This window comes from Balearica regulorum, chromosome 11 (assembly GCF_011004875.1).
Source record: "Balearica regulorum gibbericeps isolate bBalReg1 chromosome 11, bBalReg1.pri, whole genome shotgun sequence".
NCBI classification, from domain to species: domain Eukaryota; kingdom Metazoa; phylum Chordata; class Aves; order Gruiformes; family Gruidae; genus Balearica; species Balearica regulorum.
Genome location: NC_046194.1, coordinates 3237311 through 3264953, shown reverse-complemented (window position 1 = coordinate 3264953; position 27643 = coordinate 3237311). Strand labels below are relative to the sequence as shown.

The 27643-nt window shown below is 35.1% G+C and overlaps 1 protein-coding gene across 1 annotated transcript in view; it reads left to right on the top strand.

The window, feature by feature from the left end:
• Positions 1-27643, top strand: part of CHM (CHM Rab escort protein) — a 69562-nt gene that overhangs the window by 19452 nt on the left and 22467 nt on the right. Inside the window, exons 3-9 of the mRNA XM_075763074.1 lie at positions 2216-2288; positions 3446-3570; positions 7384-7759; positions 9529-9645; positions 10288-10408; positions 12839-13064; positions 27010-27087. Of these exons, the coding sequence (XP_075619189.1) occupies positions 2216-2288; positions 3446-3570; positions 7384-7759; positions 9529-9645; positions 10288-10408; positions 12839-13064; positions 27010-27087 (1116 nt within the window). The remainder of the gene's footprint in view (positions 1-2215; positions 2289-3445; positions 3571-7383; positions 7760-9528; positions 9646-10287; positions 10409-12838; positions 13065-27009; positions 27088-27643) is intronic.

The following is a 27643-nucleotide window of genomic DNA, read 5'->3' as shown; positions in this document are numbered from 1 at the left end:
TATTGATATAGATTCAGGAAACCCACCTAATTTTAGGCAGGTGTTTTCTGTGGTTTCTGTGATCAATTGCCTTGCTTGCTCTGACAGCCAGATTGTATTTCGTATTCAAGGAAACTTGGACTAAAGCAGCAGATTCCCTTAAAAATAAATCTTCATGGCTGTGGTTTTTTTGTAAATCCCAGAAGTGGTGGATAATTTATGAATATTGAACTTTTTATTCAGTGGAATCTTAAGAAGAAGCAAGAAATTAACCTGCACCATTGACAGCTAAAACAAAGCTGGAGGTTATCATTGCTTGCAACTATCAGTTACTATTTTACAGATTGAAACCTGACCGAATCAGGCATTTAATGTAAATCCTCATTGTGTTGTATTCTGTATGATACCAAATAGCAGTACTTGTTGAGCCTGCCCCATGTCACTCACATAATGAGCTAAGTATGAACTCTTGTGTACAGGTGATTGGTAACAGATCTGCGGATGGAGCTCTTCTGCTTAGAGCTACCAAATTGCAGGAGAGACTACGTGTATTCTCGTAAAGTATAAACCCAGTCCTCCCAGTTCATGGCCTCGAATACCGTGTTGGGTTGTTGAAGCCACCTTTGTTGAGTGAATGCTGAGTTTTCTTGTCTTTGCAGAAGATGGCCTATTTATGTTCTTCACTGTTGCCTTGCAGTAGCTGAAAGACTTTTTTAGGTCAATTTGTTAGGCATTGTTTGTTAGGCATTGTTTAGCAGGCATCTGCCTTCCCAATGCTAAGTAAGCAACATAGTGTAGAGCATCACCCTTTGGTGCTGTAAAGGGGCTGCCACTCGAAATGAAGTCTTTGTCAGTGCAGATAAGGCTTGTCAAAAACATCCCATCTTAAATGGTAGAATCAAACCTGAATTTAATTTTTCACTTTTATCACACGTATCTCTATAATTTGAAAGTAGAGGAGGTTATGATAAGATTTTAAGTTCATTTGATTTAACAGTCTTCACGTTAATCTGTAAAATACAAACCCCATCTTCCTGCTTAAATGTGGGGATTTGGGGTTTTTTTTGGGGGGGGTGGGAGGGTGAAGTGTATGCAGTGAGATTAGATATCCATTCAGCAGGGTATTTTTGGTATCTTTCATCCTTCTGAAGTGCCAGAAAACAGAGTTAAATCCTGAAATGACTTCTTTATTTTGAATGAACTAGTGATTTTTTTTTTTTTAAATCTAATTGTTATTTTTCCTATCAGAGTTGTTAAGTATTTAAGATATGGTCTACATGATAACAAAAGCTAATTAATACAACTGATGTTTAGAGAAATATGAATAGAAAATTTTTAAAAAGGGAGAGCAGCAACTTTCATTGATTAACAGCAGAAGTATTAATTTTTTGTGATTTTAAAGAAGTAAACTAATGTCTTGCAAGAAAGAAGATGGTAAATATAAACTGAGAAGTACTCGGGGAGGTATGATCATTTTGTACAAATCAGTTCCTTTGGCTCCACCTACAGTATATGCAGTTTAATAAGAATTTTGCCAGAGCATTTTAACAGTCTATAATAAGCATAATCTGCTCTGTAAGCAGTAGATAAATAACAGAGTGAATTTTCTTTATTTGACATAGTAAGGTAAGAGAGATGTGGTTTCTACTGTCTGGACCCAGTTTGAGTTTCCGTAACCCTCCTTTGCCTACCCACCTCTGGAAACACTGTTAGTTTAGAAGTGGCATGCAATGCAATGATGTTTCCTTCTAAAGCAGAATCAGTCAGAAGCAGTATAGCTGTGCTCGTGTGACACAGCTATTGTGTCCTGCCAGAACCTGAACTGGCTTTTCTGAGAACTCAGTTGAAACTGTCAGATTTGTTGGCTTGGCTCCAGGCTAAGTAAAGATGTCTGTAGCAATGTATATGTTTGTGTTAGAGGTGTAGAGTCAGTCTTACATATATTTTTCCTTTTACTTATAGCATCCCATGTGCTTTTGTCAGCATCATTCATTTTACCCGCCAAATAATTTGATTTTGGACCGTAGTCTGTTTAATACAGGTTACAAGTAAGTGACAATGGAAATTTTGCATCTCATTAAGTCATGAAATATTATACCAATTTTTATATTCTGCATCTGTAAAGTCTGTCATGGAAAATGTTTTGAATGTCTCAAACGTGGTTGTTTTTTCTTTAAAGCTGAAAAAGCTATGTTTTATCTGTCCATCAAGTTTCATTGTTGTTTTTTATTTGCAGGAGAAATTACTATGGTGGAAACTGGGCCAGCTTTAGTTTTTCAGGATTGTTGTCCTGGATTAAAGAAAATCAGGTAAAAATTTTTCCAGATGATTTCTTTCAATGTTCTTTAACATTAAATCTTGGTTGTTTACATAATTTATTACAAGACAAATTATCACAGTGCTCTTTCTTTTTGGTAATTTGACAGATCAAAGAGGCTTCTGGTTTCCAACTTTGCTGGTTAAGACTTAACCATCTGGCCTAGCATTCTAAGATTCTGATATACCTGGTTTAATATTATTATCTGAGACCAAAGAATCTAGTCATCTGTCATACTTTTTCAGTTCTTGAATTTATGTAGAAGCAACTGCACTATTGCTTAGTTTCCTTGCCCTGCACCTTCTGTAAATGATAATCTGGTCTTTTCCATTTCCTGTTTGATTATTTTCCACTCTCTGATGTTTCAGTCCCTTTTGTTTTTCTTGTGTGCTTTGAGCTGATTCTTCTTAACTGTGAGAAAGGTAGTTATTGGATCCTTCCATTGAAATGTCCTGCAGCTAGGACAAAAAGATTAATGTTGATAGTGTATTTTTCAATGACCAAAGTTTATCTAATTCATGTCAGTCCACTAGAAGAGGATATTTATTTAGGAGATTGAGCAAATGGATGTTCGTATTATTTACTGGAGCATTGTGAGCTTGTTGGTCCATAGAAGATGGAACTTTTTCAGTTCGGTCTCATGGCTGTTTATTACATAATGCTACCTTCTGGCGTAATCAGTGGAGTTGCTCAGTGTCAGAACTTAATATTCTCAGGGTTCTGTTATATGATTTAGAGATTCCTGTGTGGACAGATTAATACCCAAATCACTCTATTTTTTCATGTGGTCTCCACTCAGAGTTTTGTCACAAAATTTGGAACTAACCTGACTGTGGCAAACCTGTCTTTTAGTGGATTGTATTCAAAATTATATTCAACTATCTACTAAAACTTGTATTTCATTTAACACTGTATTTTCAGATTACTAGAGCTAGTAATGTAGTGCAAATATTGGTACGCTGTGATAAAGTAACCAGCTGTAACTATTTTAACTCAAAAAATCTGAATAGAAAAATTTTAAGACAGTAAGAGGATTCTTTCTTTTTTTATATAAGATGGTACAACAAATTTTTTGGGACTATAGAGGGTTACAGTTCAAGAGCAGCTAGAACAGTACAAAATATAATTTTTATAATTGTTCTTTGTAAGCAAAAGACAGATATCTGTGATGAATGTGAAGACTGGAGAAAACTGATCCTTGAGAATGAAGAAGTTATTTCTCTTAGCAAGAAGGATAAAACTATTCAACATGTAGAAGATTTCTGCTTTGGCGAGTAAGTATAAATATAGAAATATACAAATGATTTTACATGCCCGGAGGCAAATAATCATATTGTGCTTTTGGCTTCAAGCATTTCACCACACTACCATATTGCATGTTGTTTCAAAAAGTAACCATGAGCTCTAAAATATTCTTAATGTCCTTGTCCTTTTGTTGAAATCACTTGTACTTCATTGAAGCTAACTGATCCTTCTCAAATGACCTTGTGTGGATGCAATATAATTTGTTGGCCAAGTTTGTGAGTTGGTAATATACTTCCGAGTAGAAAACAGAAGTGTTGTGTTTGTAGGTTTTAGTAGTAGTAGGTAGTTATGCATTGGCATCTATTAAATTTTTCCATTCATAATTTGGCTAAAAGCTGCTATTCTCATAGGAAAAAGTTAAACTCATAAGTACATGTAAAATGAAATAAGTAATGGAAGTATGATACTCTTTTTATGTAAGCCATGCAGAAGGTAAGCTTTTTACAACGTCATATTATTGAAAATCAAGGAATATCTAAAAGTAACCTTGTGAAGCAGTAATGTTGAATAGTGCGTAAGCATGGTAACAGTGAATGGAAATTGCGTGGGCCTCACTTAAAAACTGAAATACTCCTTTGTATTTATTTATTATTTTTATCTTTTTGGATTTTGCACTGAGCTGAATACTGTTCTGAATTCCTGAAAGGTTCTTAGGGATAGTTAAGTTTAACCTTGAATCCCTTATGATAATATCATACGTAGCTGAATGAAACTCTGACAGATACTCATATGGAAACATGTGTTTCTTTCTGTAAGCATCTCAGGTAGGGAAAAAAAAAGTGTGAATTGTACAGTTGAAGGTCAGAGATTCAGAATATTCCAAAGTTCTATATTGTACAGTAATGGCTGTACTGCAGATAAAATGTTACGCTTGTTTTAAAGCACTATCACTTGAATATTTGAATTGTAATCCTGTTGACATAATAAATATTCTTCAGAACCGGTATTAAATCAGATTAAAGGTTTGACAGTCTCTTAACTTCACGTATGATTTTCGTGCAATGTGATATTGACTGGCCTGCTCGAAACTGAGTCTCTGAGTACTAAGACTTTACACTTCTACAAAGTGAGCATTATGCTTGAGTAGGACAAAATAGAAGATTCTACTTTTAAGCGTTTGACTTAGCCTGGCAGTACAATGCAGTCTCTCTTGATTGTCACCAAAAAACCCACAGGGAAGAATGGTAAAGATTAATAAACTTAGCAAAGAAAAAGTTTTCTAAAATAACTTGAAACTTTCTGAGAGAGTCAATTATTGTGTTTCTGACAATTTACATGTTCTGGCTGGATTCTGTTGTTTTTGCTTAACTTTTATAACTCCTATGAAGTAACCATTAAACATTTATTTTGAAAGAATAAACAGCTGGGTAGCAGTATAATATACACAGTGCAAATCTGAAATGAATGGCCTTAGAACAAAGTGCATCCATCAAAGGGAAAGAATACTGTGTCTACAACAAGCTGTATTGAAAAAAGGCAAATGGCTGAAAAATAAATAGTGAACACCTGTGCTGAATAAATTAACCAGCTGGTTGGCAATTTTTCATTTGACCTATCTGAAGGGGTTGCTGTTACAAGGCATTAATAAGACACATTCATTTTAAGATATTCCTTTGTTAGTACCATTAATTGATGAATGGTGGAAGATAATATTCTAAATTTACACAACAATTTGTCTGCAGTGTATTATTTTTTTCTGAATTAGGAGAAGAATTGTCTGTACAAAAGTTCAATTTGAGTGATTTTTATAGACAGTTCTTACATTATTCAGGGATATTTGTTCCTATAGGAAGGATGTCATGAATTTAGATTATATACAGTTTTTAGGCTTTCATTATAAAATGCATAGAGCTGCAAATCACGCAGTTTTACGTATTTATTAATGGGAATTGAATAGAGATCTAAAATATGTAAAGATAACATTACTGTTACACTGCTTTTCAGAGTGATATAGAAAAAAGGCAGTGTATTGTGAATCCAGATTTTATTTTCATTTAAAAAGTAATGATCCAGTATGTTTAAAATGAGATTAAACTGTGCATTGAGCTCGGGAGAAGGTAGAAAGAAAACTTGCCTCTGAATTTTTGTGTTCTAGAAAGCCTTAGGATGAGTTAAATAAAAGCTTCATTTTTAGTTGCTGCATTAATGGCAACAGCCATTTGCAGTTTTCAACACCGTGTTCTAAATTCCTAACCCCCCCAAAATCCAAACAGAACCCCCAAATTTAATTGACTTTCCTTTGTATTTTTAGCAGAGATTACTTTTTAAAAAAACATTTGACAAAGAACTTATCTTTGTTTGATATTTTAGTTATTTAATGTTTGCAATATGAAGCAAACAGACATAATTAATATATTAAAACCAGACTTCTTTCATTAGTGCTTCCTTACAGCAGTTCCTATATTTCCCAGGACGATGTTTTACCCTATTCATGAATAAGTGCTTCCTGGTGACTGTGCGTGAACTTACTCCAAACTCTTACTTTCATGAGCTCATGTGAGCTCCCCAAGTTTGTAAGTGAGGAGCAACATGTAAAGGGTACAGGGGTTTTGTTCCCTCTTTTAACAGAAATCCTGCCCCCTGCTTCCATCTGTAAGGCTACAGATGTGCGAGGGAGTGTTTTTATATGTATACTGAATAATTCCTTGCTGTTCAGTGAATTTTAACCATCCTGTTAGTTATTGAAATTTTGTACTGTATGTTTGCAGGTCACCTTTAAAATCATAGTTCATTAGTTTTCAGCCAAGATTAAATTGTTTATTCAGTGCATTAATGGCTTGTGGTATAAAGATGAAAAGATAGTGTGAAATTATTGCTGAACTCCTTTCACTTACAATGACATTGATTCATCTCAGCTGGTAGTATAAACTAAAATTCTAAGTTCAGAAGTACTAGTTTCTAAGGTAGATGTCATTGAAGTTCAAGATAAAAAGAGTAGATGAGATTAAAAGTGGAGGTCTGCTTTATAAGAGGAATTTTAAAGACTTGTGTCATGAAAAGGAAATGGACTATACAGAGTAAACATGCAGCAGTGCCCCCCCTTTTGATGGGCTGCCTTCATCTGCTGTGCACAAATTTGTAGCCCTTCCATAAAAATGGCATGGCTACGTGAGGGAACTTCATTCTCTGTGGCTGATACTTGAACAACTAATTAGAATGCAAGGTCAGAGTTGAAAAAGTCATCTGAAAGTTTAAGTAAAACTTCAGGTCAAAATTGCATGCTTCTCTGATGGACTTGCTGTAATAACAGATGCAAAGGAGTCTCGGTTGTATGAAGCACTTATGTTTTCTTCAGTGAGTTTGTTTTTTAAAATATCTGAGCGTAATGACTTTAATGCATTTTTGCATTTCAATTTTAAAGGGCTTTCTTAATCCATAGGAAAAAACTAATGAAATTGCTTTACTGTTTCTTCTTTAAAATACTGTATTTATTTTGTTTATGTGGCTGTTTGTTGTGCATCACCTTGAGAGTTCTGATTTTCATTTTAAGCTAACTCCATCTTTTGAGTCCATTTAAGATAAGAACCCCAATTTTTGGTTGGGTTGTGGTTTTTCCCCGCCCCCCCCCCAAGTAAAAATGCTTCTCTTGAATTACAGCTTTGTAATCAAAGAACCAGAATTCTTTAGTGGGTGATACACCTGATTTGGCCAGGATAAAGAAATGCTAATGCTTTTCATAGAAATGCTTGAGGTTTCAATTTGGGCACCAACTCAAAACTTTAAACAAGTTTTTAAGACTCTTATTTTTTTTTCCCCCTTCTTCCCCTTGTGTTTTTAATCAGTCAGGATTCAGCTGAAGATGTTGAAGAAGCTGGTGCATTGCCAAAGCTGCCTGTCTTTGGAGCTTCTGGTGCTGAGGAGGCTGCTCAAGAATCGGAAAAAGAGTGCCCACCATCGGAGAGTGCCTTACTGGAGGCGGAGAGCCGGGAACCAGCAAAGGCTACAGGCGCTGAGCCAGCAACTGTAGTGGAAGGGAAGGATACAGAAATAACCTCTGAGAATGAAAGTTCTTACAGTATGGCTTTAGGCGAGTCCACCCTGGAATTGGGAAAAACTGAAGCTGCACCTTCAGAAATTTCTGCCCCAGAACCAAAGAAAATTACGTATTCCCAAATTGTTAGAGAAGGCAGAAGGTTTAATATTGATTTAGTTTCCAAGGTAGGAGCTGAATGACTCTTTCCATATAAGTACATTTCCTTTGCTTAAAATGCAGACATTTTTAAAAAATCTAAAAATGTTGAGGAGGAGTGACACAATGTTTTTGAGGAGTAAAAGACACTCTTGAGAAGCAAGCAAGAACTAGTACCCTTAAACAGGAGCTGTTTCATATGTGCTCTTAGTGTTTGTTTATAACCAAAGAGACCATCAAGCGTAGCTCAGAAATATGTCCAAAAAATTAAATTTCCTGAAATTCAGCACTTAAATAATGTCTGCAAAATTTCTTTTTTTTAAATAGTAACATTAAAAAAATGTGTATTTTTAAACAAGGAAGATCAATCTACATGCACATCTTTGCTGTTTTTATAATGAAAAATAATTTTCCTGTTTGAGTGCTTCCTGGGTTTTAGATTTTACTGTGAAACTCATTGTCTCTATACTGGTTTTGGTTCTCTGGTGACTAAAGCACTGAATTGTAATAAATTTTATTGGAAAGAAAAAATAGTTAAATTAATTCATAACTTACAAGGTGACTAAAATTAGTTATCATTATGTTGAATTCCTACTAATGTGCATTTTACTTAGAGGAAAAACTATTAGTCTTACATATTTGTCACACTGTTTAAAATCTAGCTTTTATGTACTTCACAGGATATAGATATGGCCCTGCAAATTGAAGTTAAATACAATTTTTTCTTAACTTCTGTGGGTTTAGACTGTATGCGTACTCTGCAATGGGACGTTTTTTCATATTCTGCATGAAAAGATTTTTCAAACCTCAAATTTTATCTGTATTCCAAATGTAGATACGTTTTTCATGCATCATTGGAACGACATCATGTCAGAGTATAGTGGTTAAGCAGATAATGCTATTTTAGATCCTTTTTATACTTTTTCTGTGCCATTGTGTTACATGGTGTTAATTGCAATGAATTCCAGAAATTCTGCAGAAGAGTAGTCATCACTAGTAATTTGCATTGGTTTCTCTCTGGCAGTGGGACACAGACTTTTTGTAGTGTTCTAGTTAGTGTTCCAGTAAACCTTTCTCTTGAGAATTCCTGTGTGATCATGCAAATTCTGTTACTCAGGGCCACAAGACTCAAAGCACGTTTAAGCTAATTTCCAATGCTTTTCAGTTCAGACATAACGTCTTCTGTTAATAGTTACACTTCCATCCCTTCAGTATTTCATAATATATTTCTAGCTTATAGAAGGAGTAAAGGTAGACAGATTATAAATTAATATAACAGAATATGACTAAACTTTAACTGCGAGTTTAAGGAATTTACATTTAGAAAATGGGACATTATTGTTTCACGTAATTTAAAAAACAACTAGGGATGATTTACACAGTGTCATGTACTAGGAATGATACTGATACTAGGAAATGAAGGTTGTAAAATACGGTGTTCAAGGATATATAGCGTACAATAGAAAGAAATTATCCAAGATGACAATACAAAAAATTGTCTTAAGCTATGACTCCCAGACTAGTAAAACTAAATGAGCAGTAGGCTGACAGCTTCTCCCTTTCTCTCCTGTGGACTACTTTGTCTCCTCTGTTTGCATGGTCGCTTCAGTTAATTTGATATTATTTTGCACATACTACAACTTGATATTCTTTTATTCAGGTTTGACTTCACTGTTCATACTGGTAAATAGGTACAGAAAACACCTTACGAATGAATACTGTTGGTATCACTGTTTTCTTTTGGTGTAAGCACTTTCTCTTTGCTCACCATTTTCTTTTTTTTTTTCCCACTATGCAGTTGCTTTACTCCCGAGGTCTGTTAATTGACCTTCTGATTAAGTCGAATGTTAGCAGATATGCAGAGTTTAAAAATGCAACACGAATTCTTGCCTTTCGAGAAGGAAAAGTTGAACAGGTATCATAAAATAATGTATTACATATGCTTAGTCTCATCTTTTTAAAGTCAGGAGACTTGAAGCTGCTTTCTTGAGAGTATTGTAATATAAGCTAGTATTTTTTCCGTAAGATTCTGGTTTTTATTTCATTTCTGGAATGAAGAGGAGTTTGTATGTGTTATACGTAAATATTTTATTTTAAAAAGGCCAAAATAAGAATGTGCAGTCCAGTAAATTGACACAAGTCTTTGCCTCGTGTCAGATATTTAGACCATGATTGACTTGGCAGTTATTTCATAGATTCACAGGTTTTAGGTTTTCAAATTCTGATCATAGACTTGATTTGTGTCTCTGCTACTTAGAAGTCATTGGCCTGATAATGGCAACAGGAGATTTTTGGCACAGTTAATTAATACAAACTTTTGATTAACTCTGCAGTCAGAGATGCAAGTGAAATTGAAAGGAAATAAAAAGGGGAGGAGCCTGAAAAAGATTTTAAAATGTTTTCATTGTGGAAAATTGATGACTTATTACAGTTATAATGGAAATAAATATATAAGAAAAGAACAAAAAGAGCAAATAGTAATTTAAAATATTTGCTAGGTATTCAAGACTATAGTGTTGCTTGATGTATCTGAAATTCTTAAAAAATATTTTTCCAGGTACCTTGTTCTAGAGCAGATGTCTTCAACAGCAAACAGCTCACTATGGTGGAAAAGAGAATGCTAATGAAATTTTTGACATTTTGTTTGGACTATGAACAACACCCTGATGAATACCAAGGTAGTGTTTCATTGAGCAGTGTACACTCTTTTCTCATGAATTCATTCAGTTATGCACAATTTTGATAGCTCTCCTGTGTTTTCACAGAATTTATTTTTATGGATTCATTTTCAAAGTATGCTTTGACCTTTTTGTGACCTTTTCAATGTTAAATTCTTCTACTTAAGCACTATGCTCTTCTAGTTCCCACATCACTTATTATTTACATTTTTCTTTAACAGCAGAATTACATATTACAGCAAGGTTGCAAATTTTTTTTATCATTTTTAGGTGTTTCCTCGCCCTCTCTTCAGGATTTTTAAATGTAATGTGATGTATCTGATTTTTCTTTTCTGAATATGTAAATCTTTACAATATGTTGCCAGAAAATCAGAAATGGAGAAAATGGAATATTTAACCTTTTGAAATCAAATGTAATTTAATGCCTTTTAGTTATAGAGGGCAAGTTCAAAGTGCCTTTATCAACTGTTGGCTTATTTAGACGAGAGAATATCAGAATGGATTGGTGGAGCCACAGTGTACAAAGAATAATGAGTATCAGGTCAAAGAGGAACATTGCCTAACAGAAGGAAGGTGCTTTGGGTTTATGCACCTTAGGGTACAAAGAATGAAGTGATGTTCTCAGTTCTTGAAGTCTAAGAGTGAACTAAGGCAATAAAAGAACAATCTGTCAAAAAAGAAAGAATGAGGAAAGAGGAATGGTTAAACTATTGTCATTAAGTTTCAGACTGAAGCATATCAGCGCTTTTGTAGCTTGACAGTAGCTTGACTAGGCAGTATTTTTGAAAGAATCTAGTGTTAAAAAGAAACTGGTTAAGATACTGGTTTGATTACTTGAACAAGACCCTTAGATTAGGTACAAACATTAGAGAAAATTAGTTTAAACATGCGAAAGAAAATTGGTCAATAGTGAAAATGATCTGGTAAGATTAGAAGAGGCTCTGTAATGAACTCCAGCCTAATGAGTTTTTCCCCGTTCAGGATTTAAAGATTACAGGTAATTTCAGGTTTGCTGCTGCTTGAAGAAACAGAGGTGCTCAGAATAAGAGTATAGGTGATATTTAGCAAATTTACTAAGTAAAAAAAGGAGACACCACATCAATTTTAAATTAATCCATTGATTCATGTACATAAATGACTCTAGATTTACTTTACTTCCAGAGATAACCATATTTTGCTCCTAAGTTTTACAACAGCATGGGAAGTAATTGTGAATATTTTGAGTCAGATTAGTCTGATCTAAAGACTTCAGAAATTTAAAATTACTCTTGGGGAGATTCTTTGAGGAAAGGCAGACTTTTAATAGGGAGAGTTCATGATAGTGAAGAATTTTTTTTTAAAGCTTTTTTCTCTAAAATTTGGAGTTACGTAAGAAGTCTGAAGTAAAGAAAATCTTGATAATTTTTTTAGAACGATAAAACAATAAAACCCTTGTCAGTTTATGACTTGCTGCATGGCTGTACAAAGGGTAGCAGAATACATTTGTAATAAAACAGTGGTTGAATCTTGAACAGACTATATAGCTTGATACTACTAGCCTCAGCATTGATGGAAGTGTTTCTGAATTACCTGTGAATTTATCCATGACTCAAATAAGCTTAAGAGCAGATTTCTGCATAGTGTGAAAGTATGCTATTGCTCAAATACAGTCTTTTCCTGGAAAAAAACTTCATTTAGTTATTAAGATAGCTAAAGTTTTTCAGAGGTCTATCAGTGACATGCAACACTTGCATTAAACATCTCCTGAAAGACTGGTGTTTCTTTGAATTTCAAAATGTGTGAGTAGTGGTATTAATGGAAAGGGGAGATAGGCTTCCTCATCCCTGGCGTCTTTGGGTCTCATCCATACTTGTTTGTTGTGAGCAAGTTATCAACTTGAAATAAATACTGCGCCTTCTCATCTTTGGATTAAGACACTGTATGAATGGCTTCTCTGCACATAAATATACCCTCTAACCGTATCAGCATGGATTCAGCAGTACTATTCTTGAATGGCTGTCCTTCAGGTATAGTATTTTGGGTAATTTACAGGAAACAGCATCCCAATGCACTTCAGTGGATTTTTGTCTGCAGTTGCTCACTTTTCTCACGTGATTGGGAAATGGGTTTAGATCAAGTCTGACATAAAGAATAGATGAAACCATCTTTAGATACTGCTTTCTAGACTGCTGGAGACCAGCAGTCAATGGGTTTGCATTATTTGTGAAATATTTTAGTGGCATGATATTTCTGTCGTTTTAGAAAACTCACTTTCTGGGAGTAAATTTTTTAACTTTCATTGACTTGGATTATCCATTTCCAGCAAGGTGTTTGTTGAAAAACTCAATTGCTTTTGATTATTTAAATACAAAAGTAGTTGTTTGAGTTGAAGAATATGAGAAAATACAAATGTTATACTATACACTTTACCTAAATTTACTTTTTCCTCAGACTATGAGAGCAGTACATTTGCTCAGTTCTTAAGAACACAGAAGCTGACACCCAGCTTGCAGCACTTCATTCTTCACTCTATTGCAATGGTTTCAGAGACTGATTGCAGCACTCTTGAAGGTCTTCAGGCAACAAAAAAATTTCTTCAGTGCCTTGGCCGCTATGGCAATACACCATTTTTGTTTCCTCTGTATGGTCAAGGAGAGATTCCGCAGTGCTTCTGCAGGTAGGCTTCACTTTTCTAATATGAATCTTCCAAAAAGGAAATCCTTGGTAACGTAATGCTAATAGGTGTCACTTAATAGGAATCATTCTGTTAACAATTTCATGTTGACTTTATTTGCTTTAAATTTTCATTAGCTGTGAAATTCCCACCACCACCAAAAAAAAAAAAAAGTTGGAAATTATGCTACTCTGATACTGCGAAACAATTTTTGTTGTCTTACAAACGCAACTTGTAATAGCTGGCTGTTGTGGTGGCTACTTATGGTAATAAATGCTAAGAAATGAGAAAGAGATAATTTAACTCATACGTAACTATCCCTTTTTAAAACTGACGGAGGAGACTTGGAGTGATGTCTGTCCAAAAGGATGACCGTGCATTTTGGTAGGTTGAGAAAATTTGTGGTTTACTCTTCCTGAAGTTACAGGAAGAGATGTGATTTCCATGTGTGTTACCAATTAATGCTGAGAGTGCATTTGCCGTTCATAGATAGATATCTAATAATGAACTGAATTTTTCTTAAAGAAGCAAAATTGTGCCACGTGTCCAGTATATTATTAAATTAAAAAATTATGTAAGTCTTTCAACTTTATTACATCACAGGCTTACGCAAACAGTGCAGCTGATGTGAAATCATATCCTTATTCATTTGGCATCATTTTGTAGATCTGTATAGACCACAAGCTTCCACCTATGACTTGAACAGCAGAAAAGATACTATGAAACCCTGTTACAGTGAGCCGTATACAGACTGCAGTGTTACATTTCTTAACATCTTAAACAGCAGCCATGTGTTCACCACTACTTGAGCCCTAGAAAGTAATTAAAACAAAAAACGTCTATTGATTCCACGATAAAACAACATCCACTTCAACCTCTTTACTTGAACCGTGGCAATAACGTAGTCTTTAGCGTGACTCCTGAGGTGTGCTAGGGATCCTCGTTCTAGCAGAGTTGTTGTTGATGGCTGCTTTTGGGGACCATCAAGAATACATGTGCAAAGGGTAGGCGGTTTTAATTTTCAGTTGTTTCCAACAGTTCAACTAGCTTTTGAAAGGCTGAGGGAGTTTTTCTTAATCTTTTCTTTTGCTGGCAAACAGCCTTTCCATCTGCTCTAAGTGGGTTTTTAATGTGGTAACCTGAAGGTCTGAAGTAAACAATAGCTGTATTTTAAAAAAAGCAGTATTGCATGGTGAGGCCGTTTTGTTGTTTGAGTGATATATTTGTATATCATTCATTTAAATATCGGTGCAAAGTCTCAGCTTTGTTCTTCTCAGTCTGTTCTTTGGTGGACAATATTGTCAGAGCCATCATAGTAACACAAGTTCTGCAGTTAGACCTCCTTTTGCTTCAAATACTTGGAAAAAAAAAAGTAAATTTAATAATTAAAATTGAAATTAGAATTTTAGTTACATTTTTTCCACTATAGGTTCTCAGTGTATTTTTTCTTGCATTCTTGAAAGCCCTTTGGCTTTGGACGTGCTGGCTATTAACAAAGTAATTTTTTGATCTGTAACATCAGTGTATTTCAAGAGTTAGCAATAGTGGCGTCTAGAAGTCTTACAAATATTCGTATCAGAAAATTATTCTGTGATCACAGGAATTCTTCAGATGGCCTGAACTTTCTATTTATGTCCATCGATTACTGCATTTTAGGGTTTTTTGCTGAATTGTCTTACAATAAGGACAATATTTTAATATCGAAGCAAATTGCTCTGTCAAACCAAGAAGTAATTATACTTTAGAGTGTTTGTAATACAAACATTCCTAATACAAATTAAAGTCTAAATGTCTTTGTTTTTAAGTGAACAATTTAGGAGGCAATCACAATTTTTTTGGAGATTAATCGCAATTTTTATGTGTGGTCTGTCTTGGGTATTATGTCTTGCGAAAACTGAGCAGTATCCGAAGAATACTGTTCAGACTGTATAGTGAAGTGGTAATGCCCCAACCTATACATCATACCCTACAGTTTTTATCACCAGGTTATCAGATTAAGGTGTCACCTGTTCTGTGATTTCTAACCACCGTTCTATATTCTGTTTTAATGTAAACCTCTTAAGCGTTTCTTGCAGCCAGTTACACTATGTGTTCTCATCAAGGCTACTGTTATAAATGGCATGCATGCATATTTATGTGAATGAGTCAAAGACATTTGTAAGTCACATCCTTGCATTCTAAATGAATTCTGCATAAACAGTACGTTTTATAACTACTGACAACACTTGAGTGAGTAAAAGCGGTGTTAGTTCTTTATTGGTTTAAACAGGTATGGTTTAGGAGAGAAAATTAAACTTTTATATCACTGTAATGTACCTCCCAATATGTCGAGGTACAGATGTGAGAATTCTATCTCCATAAATTGGAGTCGTGGTACAAGGAAGGTCATTGGAAGCCTCATGCTATTCTGAGCTGACAAGCAGCAAAACTTTACTGGCCTGTATAACAGCTTCCTTTGGTTCAAACTTCTTAGTATGAAACCATTATGTCTCTCCTTTCCAATGAAGTACTAGTAGTATTGTGCTTAGTAAAAATAAATGTACCGATACCTCATTCTTGAGGCAAATCAAAGCAAAGGCTTTACATTTGGTATAGTAAACATAAGACGCTAAAACTTCAATATGTAAGGTAGGTAGGGAAATCAATATATGCTTTGCAGTTTGCTGTTAACATGTTCATTGCAAATCTGTAATACAGCTTTCATTTTCCTGAAAAAATGTCACTAAAGAAAAACTGTAATTGGGCATCATTGTAAACTGTAAAGTCTTAGTGATACAACATTTAGAATATTTAGTGTGATTTTGACTTTGTTTTCTATTTTTAAAAATCATTAGGAAATACCCCAAATATTTTCTGATGTAGGACGTTGATGTTAAAATTGTCAGCTTCCAGATTTTCCTTTGTAAGTGGCGGGGGGGGAAGAAATTCGACCTAAAAATCGGAAATAGTTGTCAAGTATGAGGAGGTACTTGCTTTTGCATGTTGTATAAAATCCCTCTTTTGCAACTTGAAACTCCTTTGCTTTCCTTCCACTTTTTCAGAAGCAAAAACTTTTGAAGGTTTTTACGGCTTTGAGGAGTGTTTGGAAGTGCTGATTTACAAATACTGTTTCATATAGTTCACTCTCACAGTTCACTTCAGTGAAATATGCCTGTTATTTTCAGTTTTCCTTTGAGAGGAAGTCTTTCAGTTGTGATTCTCTTCACCCACTAGCAGTGTTTACTAAATGACAGCTGAGAAGTCAGTTGTAGGTTGTGGCCTCACTTCTGTTGATTTTTCTCAGTGATTTCTTTGTGAACACTCTGAATTTTGGGAGAGACTGTGTGTAGTTTCAGTTCTGTTTCAGATTCTTTTTTCTGGACTCTTGCAAATAGGAGCATCCAAATGGAAACAAGACTTTTTGAGTAGTAGTAGTAGTGTGGTTTTTTTCCTCACCACCTGTCATCTCATAGAGGTTCCAGGGGATGACACATCGTGTCTTCTTTCTGTTAGCAAAGAATCATCCAAGAATTGACAGATATGGTCATGGTAGTAGGTGCTGAGGTGATAGAACATCTTCGGCTGCTTTGCCATAGTAATTAGTGATTCACTGACTTTTATGGGTAGTCAGGTAATGACTTGCATTTCCTATAAATAGGCTTTCAACTTTCATGTCATGTATGTATTTGGTGGACAATGTAACCTTTTTTTTAGTAGTTGTTACAGATTCTGGCTGAACTTAGTCATTTTTGTGTCAGTGCCACTGACAGTAGTAATTTTGTGATGGAGGAAAGATTTGATTAAGATGGTTCATCTCTTTCAATCCCTATATTTACAAGAAGATTAAGAGTCCAGGCTGAGATATGATGGATAGTGTGATTGATTTGGAAGGTTTCTGTATATATTTCAAAAACGCATAATCAGTTTTTACCCTTACATTTGAGCTATTATCTGCTATAAATGTCGAAGCTTCTGAGGTAGTCTCGGGTACTTTAACGTTTCCAATTATTCCCTGTTAATTTCTAGGAAGGTTTTAGTATTCTGAAATCAAGACTGGACTTTAGGAGACCTGACTGTAATAAGCACTTAGAGTCGATATTTTAAAAATTTGGTGCAACATCTTTTTCATTTGAATCTATGCATGAGTATCATGTCTCTACGTGGAAGCAATATGCTTAACTTTTCTGTATGTTAATTGTATGATTTGGCATGTTAATGAGAGATTCAGTGTTAATTCCTTGTGACGATCAGATATGACGTGTGCAATTCTGTGCAAGTGTGAAAGAATCAGAAGTGATTTAAAAAAACATAGGCTATATCTGAGAGTTCAGTCTTACATTTCAAAATACATAATTTTCATATTTATAGATCTCTTATCACTTAAGATTATTCCATTTCTTTGGACCTGAAAATTTATTTTGAAACTACTGACGACTTGTCAGTATTACTTGGTTTTTACTAAAATACTGAATAGTGCGAGTAGCTGCAATGCTGCTTTCTTCTGAATTATTTTCACTTGCAATTCAGCCAAATAATAAAACTTTTGATGTAGTTTGGCTTTTAAAAACAAACTTAATATATTTCTCCTCACTTTGTTGGCACATGAATGCAAAATGGGCAAGGGCAGTTAGCATCATTGTTTGTAGGATCAGTTGTTTGTTTTTCCCTCTAAGGAGAAACTCTTTCTTGGGATAAACATCAGGGAAGTGAGATAATCCATCATTCTGAGACCTGTTCGCTAGTGATGGATGGATAGATTGGTAAAGTAACTCAATAATCTTCATTTTTTTCCAGGTTATTCACAGATCAGTGAGCATTGTCGTTAATAAAGCTATGGAATGCTTTTGTGTCCTTGCCCACATTACTTCTCAGAATTTGACAGGGAGAGACTTTTAATTTGGAAATAACCTTTGTTGTGAAATGCATTCCAAGGGTATGAAACTTTGAAAATACCTTCCCATTTTAGATTTTATCTTTCTCCTCAGCGAGGTACTTGTCAGTTCTTAGTTTAAAAACTTACCTACAGATATGAGTGCTTTTCTGCTTATTATTTCACTGACTAGAAATAGTGTTCTTCAGAAGTTTAGACCTCGTAAAGGCCTTCAACCATTAGAATATATCACATGGGGTGCTCTGAATAATACAAATATTGTCGGAGCATATCGATTTCAAATCCCTAACTAGACATGGAAAAGTTTTCAGTCAAGAAATTGTATTATAGGGGTTAGAATATACCCTCTGGTATAGGAAAAATAAATGTAACATTACATATTAAAGAAGGCTGAAAATAGCTTCCATTGTCTTACTCTCATTCTTGATCTTCTTGCTTCATTTTACAAACACATTTGGAACTTAAAAGTGCAAAATACAAATGCTGTTGATGATGATGTTTCAGTAATTATTTGAAATGAGATGATGTTTCAGTAATTACTTGCTTTAACAAGACAATGATAATATGAAGGAAATACATCTAATATATTATTCGGTATTTTCTCTTAACAAGTAAATTACTCTCCGCTTGTGTGGGGGTGTGCAAATTCTGGCTTATATCCTTCGTGAGAATTACAACTCAGACATACAAATATGTTACAGCATTATCAGAAGATCTATGGAAATGACATGTATGTTTATTATTGGAGCAAATCTGGGATGTAAATGTAAATGTAGTTTAGCAGAGTCCTTTTTCATTAAACTAGAAGACAGAGAAAGGTAGCTTCCAAAACATTACTGAATTAGTAAAATAGTCCTTGAATTTCATTGAGGATTAAGATAACTTGAATTTTTATGTCTTTTCTGGAGGCAGAGAACACATAAGTGGATTTTATAGATGAGCTAATGCTTAGTGACTGGTTTCTAGTCACTTGGTTTTTGTGTCTCTGCCCTACGGTCCTCATCTCCCAACCTCCTCTTTGAGGGCAGAGCTGTTGTATAATTACAGCTTAATGACATTGTGCAAGGAACAGCTTCTTCTCTTACAAGGTCGATAGAACTTAGACCCAGGCGGGTCTCATAGTTCCACCTTCTGTAGAGATCAGTCTTCAGAGTGCGTTTGTAGTTAACTGCCATCGCAGTAATACAGAAACCACAGACATTTTTTTTTTTTCTCCAGCTGTGTAGTAATTTCTTACAATTTCCACAATTCTTTAGCCATAATTTCTAGGAGACTTGCTAGTTAAATAGTTGAATATGTTGCCTGATGGATCCTCACCTTACTTTGATGTAAATCATCTGTTTCTTGAGTTTAGCATCCCAGAGAATGATTCTTAACCTAGATTCACTAAAAAGTAGTGTTACTTCCAGTATCCTTGAAAAATGTTTATTTAATTCTTACATTTAATAAGCCACTATTAAGCGGCTTTTTGTTCAAATTCTAGTAAACTTTTCTTAAGCAACTATGCTAGTACAGCTTCAATACGGTTAAAATGTGGCTTATCCTCTAGTTCAGGTCTCTTGAAAACTCAAGGGTACACCATGCAGCTTCAGTGCAAATTAATTTTCTACCAGCTTTGCTTTGAGGTCTGATTTTCGATAATTTTGTAAAGTGAAATGCAAGTGTACTGAGTAAATTTGTTGAACAAACTATTTAGGGTTAACATTGCCATTATTTTAAGGAACAGCACTTTTTACATTGTGATTATGACTGTTCACAATCTTGACAAAATTTCATGGCTCTGGAACTACTTACTTTAGACCTAGTCTCAAATTCTTTGCCTCAAATTCTTTACCTCAAATTTTGAACTTTTGCTGAGAAGACAGTAGCCTCGTATTTCATCATATCAGTTGTCATCTTTGAACAGTGTTTGGATTTACTTTGCAGTTTCTGGAAGCACAATAAATTTATTCTAAAACAGAACTTACTAATACCCCTTTTTGCTTCAGCAAGTGACAATGCTTTTCCCTTAATAGTTTTACATTATTTTTTTCTGGCTGTACTCTTACCCAGATAAATTTTCATGATTCCTTGTGACTTATAACTGTTTCCTAAAATCTTAAACATTTTCACTCCTCCTGAGATTTTCTTGTAAATAACTTGTTGGGTTGATTTGGTAAACTTTAAAGCAAATTACCATTCTTTCTAAACACTTTATTTAAGAAGGCTAAATCCCAGACTCTTTATTTAAAAGAAAAAAAAAACAAAACCCAAACAAAAAAACCCCCACAACAAACAAACAAAACACCACAAAACACTTCCGCTGGAAAGAGCAGTTGTGTTCAAGAGAGCGAATCTAAAATTTGACACAAATCTGATTATTTTTTAATTTATTTGATTAAGAGACCTGTTACCATGCAGTAACCTAGTCCTCAAGAGTTCATGGTCAAACTTGGGTTTTTCTTCTTCCATGAGCATTGGAAGATCTACTTCTTGCACAGGTATTTTTCCCCCCTAAGTGTTTCCAGTTGTAGGTTGTCACATTTAACTTCTTTTCTCATGAACCAAGAAATCAGATTAATCTTACAGAAAATACTTTACTTTCAAAATCCTTGTATGCTAAATTTCTTTTATTTCCTGCAGAGGTTCTTTTATTTCCTGTTGTACAGAGGATTGTTCTCAAGGGTATCTCATCCCTGTGTACCTCTCATGAAGTTAGCATCCTTTTTTCTTATTCACCAGCAGTAGGAGCCTACAAGAAACTGAAGTTGGGTGGGTTGTATGTTCTGCAAATTGCAGGTCTAATCCGGCAAATGTTACTTCTACGAATTTTCCTTGTGCAAAAAGTAAGGATGTAGCAGAAAAGAGAATGTCACCTCTGTTGAATCAGCAGCTGTGTGCAGCAGATCAGCCTATGTAACGCTTGAGGCATGCAGAGGCAGAACTGGCCACATTTATGTAGCCCATATGAGGTTGGTGCTGAACTGAAACTCTTCTGAAGTGCAGCACTAACTGTAGACACTAGTAGACTTTTGCTTTTGGAAATGACTTTAAGCTAAGCAGTTGCTGTTCCAAAGCAGGATTTTGTAAAACATGATGCACATGTGTGTTAGCACTTTTTTCTGCAGTTATCCTAACTGAAATGAGGATCTTTGTTCTCGAGTTATTTTAAATGTGGAAGATGGGAAATTAGTTTCATAGGTGAACAGTTGGACAAGAGGATCGCTAACAAGTGTGTATAATTACAGAAAATTTCTGTAGTGCTGATGACTTTCAAGCGCATTATTGGATAAACTGGTGTCTTTATTTTCGGTATTTATTAATGGATACAACTAAGCTACTTTTCCAGCACCCTTAAACTCTCGAAACAACTTCTCCCACAAGAGTCATTAGTAACATGGCTCTTGTATTAGTAATAAGCTTGCTAAAACTGCAGTTGCTTAGATTACTAACAGTTTAAGTGGAAACAGAGCTTGAATGTGGTCTTGTTTTTGTCGACGGAACTTTCTCAGGTTTTAGAAACGGCTTAATAAATCTACACGTACATGAAGCAAGACTGGAAGTCTAGGAACATAAAAATGTATGATGAACTAAGATTTTTATTGCAATGTCCTCTAACATTTGAGTTTCAGAAAACAGAATTGGAATCTTGAGCCCATAAAAGGCAGCATCGACTTTCCAAACCCCTGAACTTGCACAACACGTAAGAGGAACTCAAATGTTAAAACTCTTGAAATAGTTGCACTTCAGTACAGACTTGACCATTCAGATGCCATGAACAATAAATATTAATCCTTGCCAGACTCGGATGAAGTAGACTTAAACCATCCCTATTTTGTAATGATGGATAAAAGTGCACAGAAGGTCTGATGCACCTTAGGGTAAGTGATAAGTAGGTGTGTTACTCAGATTCTTGAGCTTTGTGATCTAAACAAAATCAAGTACACCGGGTTTTGTTGTTACCTATTTTGCTGTCAAATATTTTATATGTTCTACTAGACCTCTTCACAGTAGGTGAATGTATATTTATATAGCAGTTTAAATCCCATACAATAAAAAGGAGCGATTCCTTAATTTTAAAATTACATTTGACTCGGCTACTTTTTTTTTTTTTTGCTCCTTTGGTGCTGCTGTTTGTTTGGTTTTTTTTTTGTCTTCATCCAGGTGGGTGCACAAAATGACATTTGACTTTTTATATGGGAACTCTGTGTTGGGTAAATGAACTATTTTTTTTAACTATAGCCATTTTATTTGTTTGATTTGTCTGTATTTTCCTTTTTTAATGTTTTTAGAACATACAACAATATTGTAGGAAAGTATTGCTGAAGTTCTAGGGACCTTTCAGGAAACAGAATTTAACATAAGAACCAGGTCACAGCTTTCTCTGTGGGTAAAAATAAATTGAATGAGGACAATTCATTAATTCAGCACTTGGCATGTTTTTCTTTGATCTTTCTCCAGAGCTTGCTGTGCTGTACGTGCAGTATTCATCTTTAAGGAGCGAAGTAAATAGTTTTTGCTATAGAATACAGTTGGGGAGAAAAAAACTCAATTTTTTAATTAATCACTCCATGCATTTGAGAGAGCAGAAGATAAACTATATGCTAGAAATAAAAACTACTCTTTTTTTGTGTGAAACTATGTGATATGGTTTTCCAATTCTTTTATGTAGTTTCAGAGTGAGCTAAGGGTAAGTCTGTAATTTAAGGGTGTTTATGGTTTCTCTGCGTTGAAAATCAAGATGTCAGATGGAGAGACATTCTATTTTTATTCAATTAATATCGGAGAGCATTACATCAAAGCAGTAAACTCCTCTTGTAGCAACAGATGCAGCAACCCTGAAGCCTATTTTCTCTCTTGTTACATTAGTGTTTAATTAAAGAAAACAACTAGTTGGAGGCAGTTACTTTCTGTGAAATGTAATGAAGATTTATTTTGTAAGTGACCTTCACTGTATTAGCTGAATCAGTAATCAGTAAAATTAATAGAATAATCAGATTATATACAAACTCATAAATCATCACGAATGTGCTGTCAAAAATTCAGCTTTTAATATGTCCTATTGTTTCACAGCCATATTAAAAATTATAACTGCTGATTCCTGCCTTGATGAGAACTGAAATGGCATTTAAAGGCTGTGTATGATGGAGGCCTACCAGGCCAAAAATTTTCACAACTGTTAATTTAGCTGTAATATCATTTGATGTCACCAGGGCAAAGTTGAAGTTGAGTACAGTGTTGTTGCTATCTTTCAGCAAAACTTGAATTATTGGTGTAGGCAGTTGCCAGTTAATTAGAGTAATATCAGTTTAAATGTCTGTCACTTAGGGTTAATGGTATCAAAGAGTTGCCTTGTACTTGAAGTACAGTCAAATCATCTTGAATAGCCTATTGTATGAAAGTAATGTTAGCACAACGATTTTACTTTGTCATAAATTATTGGGATGCCATTTAGTTTAATATTTCAATTTCTATGTTTAAATAATTTTGGCAAATTCTTCCTAATGTCATTTTTCATGCTCGGCTTTTTTAATAGATATTTTGGCTCTTTGTAATTGTTTAACACAACACAATCAAAATTCCTTTCCATTTTCATTTAAAAAGAGAAGTTTTCCTCTGGCCTACTATGAAAACAGGTCATCCTCCAGTGGATAGCAGGCTAGTCCTGAAAATAAGTAATTCACATTTTTGCACAGCCAAGCAGCAAAGTTCTTTCAAAGCACACTAGAAAAATAAAGTGCATATATCAAAAAGGCCTTGACTGTGGTTGAAGTCAAAGAAAAAGATAACAATTTATAGTTTTTAACAAAAGAATCTCAGTTCTAGTTAGGTTAATAGTGCTGTTCTTCTGTACAACATATGAAATAAATTCATCTGAGTTGGTTTGAAAGATCTTAATACATGCGTTGTCAGGCAAGAAGCCATTGATTGCAGCATTAGAGATAATAAGCCTGTAGCTCAAGGCTCTATAATAATTCTTCAGTGGATGTTTAACCTTTGTGTCATCTCCAGCAATCTCCAGGCAACCAAGGTTGGGATTCAACATGGTGTATATATTCTCCCTGCTTTTGTGTGGGTAGAAGAGGTGTCTCTAGGGAGCTGATTGAACCAGTAGTGATACTGCTGATGTTTTCTTAGACTGCTGCCTTTTGGAGTGCAACTCAGAAGAGATGTGAGTTGGTAACACACTTCAGCTATTTGCTGTGCTGCGTCATTCATGCAGGTTAAGAGATGTTGTGCTACTGTCTTTGAACTGTCTAATGGGACTTTTGAATGTCAATATGGATTCCATTTCAGGAAGTCAGGTTTGCAAAATTAAAGTTGTCTTTTCAAGTTCATCATCTATGAACAGATACCTAAAGCTCTTTAACAAAACCAACAAAAAAACCCCCAAAAACACAAAAAAACCCCAAAACCCAAAAAACCCAAAACAAAACCACCAAAACCTGTTTGTAAACCAGGAAAAGCCTGCTTTTATCTCAGAAATCTGGGAGAACTATGTTCCACCAACCAGGCTGCCTTTCACTTATTGTTTGCTTTGGCTAGTCCAATGCCTAGCTAATGCTAGTCAAGTATTGGAAATGTAGTCACACTAATCTGTTAAATTACAGTGTAAACTCTACCTTTATTTTAAATACAGTACCTAGGCAGACTCTGTTAATGAAATGTCAGGTGTAATTTCAAATTTTTATGCCCTCCCAGTTTCAGCTCTGTCTTTCATCTGTGAGCTGAACATTGAATGGCTGGGTCACACCGAAGCTCAGCTGACTAGCAGGAACTCAGAAAACTGTTTCCTTCTCCGGTATAGTAAAATGGAACAGGGTGTCACTATATTGAATGTGTTACAGACTGGTTTATGATTTACTTGTAAGAGGCTATTTACTTTTGAATAATAGGTATCACAAGAAGAATACAGGTGTATTTAACTTGTACGGCAAAGGAAGAATTGTCTAATGTCACTTGATAGCATTCCACAGTTGTCTCTGACAGAGCAGTTCTCTCTGAGAAAAGGAGATGCGGTTTTTATCAATATGCAAATTATTTGTTCTCTTCAGCATACATGAGAAGAGGTCAGGGATAGCTGATTGATCTGAATGAATGTCCTGGTTTGGCTGGGAGAGAGTTAATTTGCTTCATAGTAGCTGATACAGGGCTATGGTTTGAATTTTTGCTGAAAACAGCGTTGATAACACAGAGACGCTTTCGTTCCTGCTGAGCAGAGCCAAGGCCTTTTGTGCTTCTCACCCCACTCCACCAGCGAGGAGGCTGGGGATGCACAAGGAGTTGGGAGGGGACACAGCCGGGACAGTGGACCCCAACTGACCCGAGGGATATTCCATACCATATGACGTCATGGTCAGCACATAAATCTGGAGGGAGTTAGCTTGGGGGGGTGGCAATCACTGCTCTGGGACTGGCTGGGCATCGGTCAATGGTCAATTGTTTTTCATTTGCATCACTTGTTTTTCTTGGGGTTTATTTCTCTCTTCCTGTTATCTTCTTTTTTTTTTTTTTTTTTTTTGTCATCGTTATCATCATCATCATGTTTTATTTTATTTCAATTATGAAACTGTTCTTGTCTCAACCCATGAGTTTTCTCACTTTTACCCTTCCCATTCTCTCCTCCATCCCACCCATGGGGGCAGAGTGCGTGAGCGGCTGTATGGTGCTTAATTCCCAGCTGGAGTTAAACCACAACAACGAACCAATGGGGAGTCTTAAATAAATAAATAAATATATTCTTTTCAAAATACATTAAAGATTCCCAAGATAGGTCAGACATGACAAACAGTCCTAACGTCAAATTTTATTGTAAGGGATCAGACACATCTGTTCTAGATGTTCTAGAGAACTTCATCCTCTGCATTTTGTATTATTATAATAGTAAGAATGCTTCTGAAATAATGCACGGTAAACAAAAAATTGACTGCAGTTTATCTTCATTCACGGTTAATTTTAGGCATCACTTGCAGAAACTAAACTTCCATTTTTTTGTGAATAAATTTACCATGATTAATTACCATGTGAATTAATTTACCATCAAATCAATGGAAAAGTGTAATCCCCAGAGATCAAGGCTGGCTTTTGGCAGATATAGGAAGTTAGTTGCAGGGATTAACCTGGGATTGCGTTGTCACCAGACCAACTGAACTTTTACTGTGCAGCTTTAGGGGAGAGTGGTCTGACTTTGTGCATAGGACAGATTCATCTGGTGAAGAGTTTTAGTCAGAGATATCTTTAAGGGGGTGACAAAACAGCCTGGCTAGTGATGAAATTTTGCAATGGGCTGACTTCACATGGAGTCCCTCATATTTAAATGTCATAATCTAATTTCTTGACATTCTGAATCTCAAAAACAGATGAGTTGCAATATTGGCTTACTGTTTGGGTAGCATCATTTTCTTTGGTTTAGATACTGGGTTTTGTTTGTAAGTGGAAGACTGCTAAAGAGCTTGGTATCCTTCAGCTTTTGAAAAACTGACCTGAAGCTGGTTCCTTTTTTTTTTTTTTTTTATCATCAGTCCATGCACAGACTGTCTTAAGCAACTATGTCATAACATAGGCAGAACCTGGAGGAATCGCTGTTTCCAAGAGGTCATCTTTAGATTGTAAGAAGTCTTCATTCTGTTGGGGCACTTCTCAATACCCTCAAAAGTGGAGCTGCTTGTAGTCAATGAAGTTCCCACTGTACATTTTGTAAGAGTAGAGAAATAACTTCTGAATCACACTTAGTATTCTAGTAGGAGGTCAGTATGGTTATCGTGTGTTCTTACATTCTTACTGTACACCATGTGCAATGTAGTGTGGTCAGGATATCAGTAGATATTCTATGTATCTTCAGTAAATAGGTGCTTTCCATAGTATAAAAATTTAGAGGATAAGATAAATGCTAATACAAAAAGTTAACATCTTTTAGAAAAACTAAATGACATGCTTTTATTTTGATTGTTTCTTGATTGTCTGATTCAGAGATTAAGACGTGTCGTTAAAAATGTACTACAACATGCACAGTCCTTTGCCTTGCTTATGACACAGTCACATTGATTACAATTAGTCATGGCAGGAGTAACCTTTATTTTTTTCTTAACATGTTTCTAGGATGTGCGCTGTGTTTGGTGGTATCTATTGTCTTCGCCATTCTGTGCAGTGCCTTGTAGTGGACAAAGAATCTGGACGGTAAGGGTAATATAAGTAACCTTCTGTTTATATACAAAATGCAGATGAAAAATGTGTTAAGTCAATTTAAAAAAAAAAATGATTCTTCAAAGATCCTCCTTGGTATTAATAACACATCAACCTTGATTAAAAGTAATTTGTGTATAGGTCCTCCAGAACAAGGAAAGTGGGTCTAGAATATAGAAACTAAATTAATTTTCCTGTGATATTACTACAGCTCCTGATCACCCAAGCTTGGAAGACAAATCATTTCAGCTGCCGGGGGGCTGGTGATGAGTGATGTTAGTTTTCCTTGTGGCCTTACCTACTCTAATTGATTTTCATCAGATGACAACAAAGCCCTCTGTTATTGCATTTTTAAAAATGGAGCTCACCTAAAGACTCATCAGATTAATCTTTGCTGATAATGCATGTCACTCCAAGAGAAAAGACTTTAATGAGTTTTTAGGTAGATTGTTGTCATAAACTATGCTGCCCTCTTATCCTAGGATAAATTCTTTTACGACAATATCAGGCCTGTAGGCGGGTTTAAAGTTAAACTAAGAAAAATCAACCC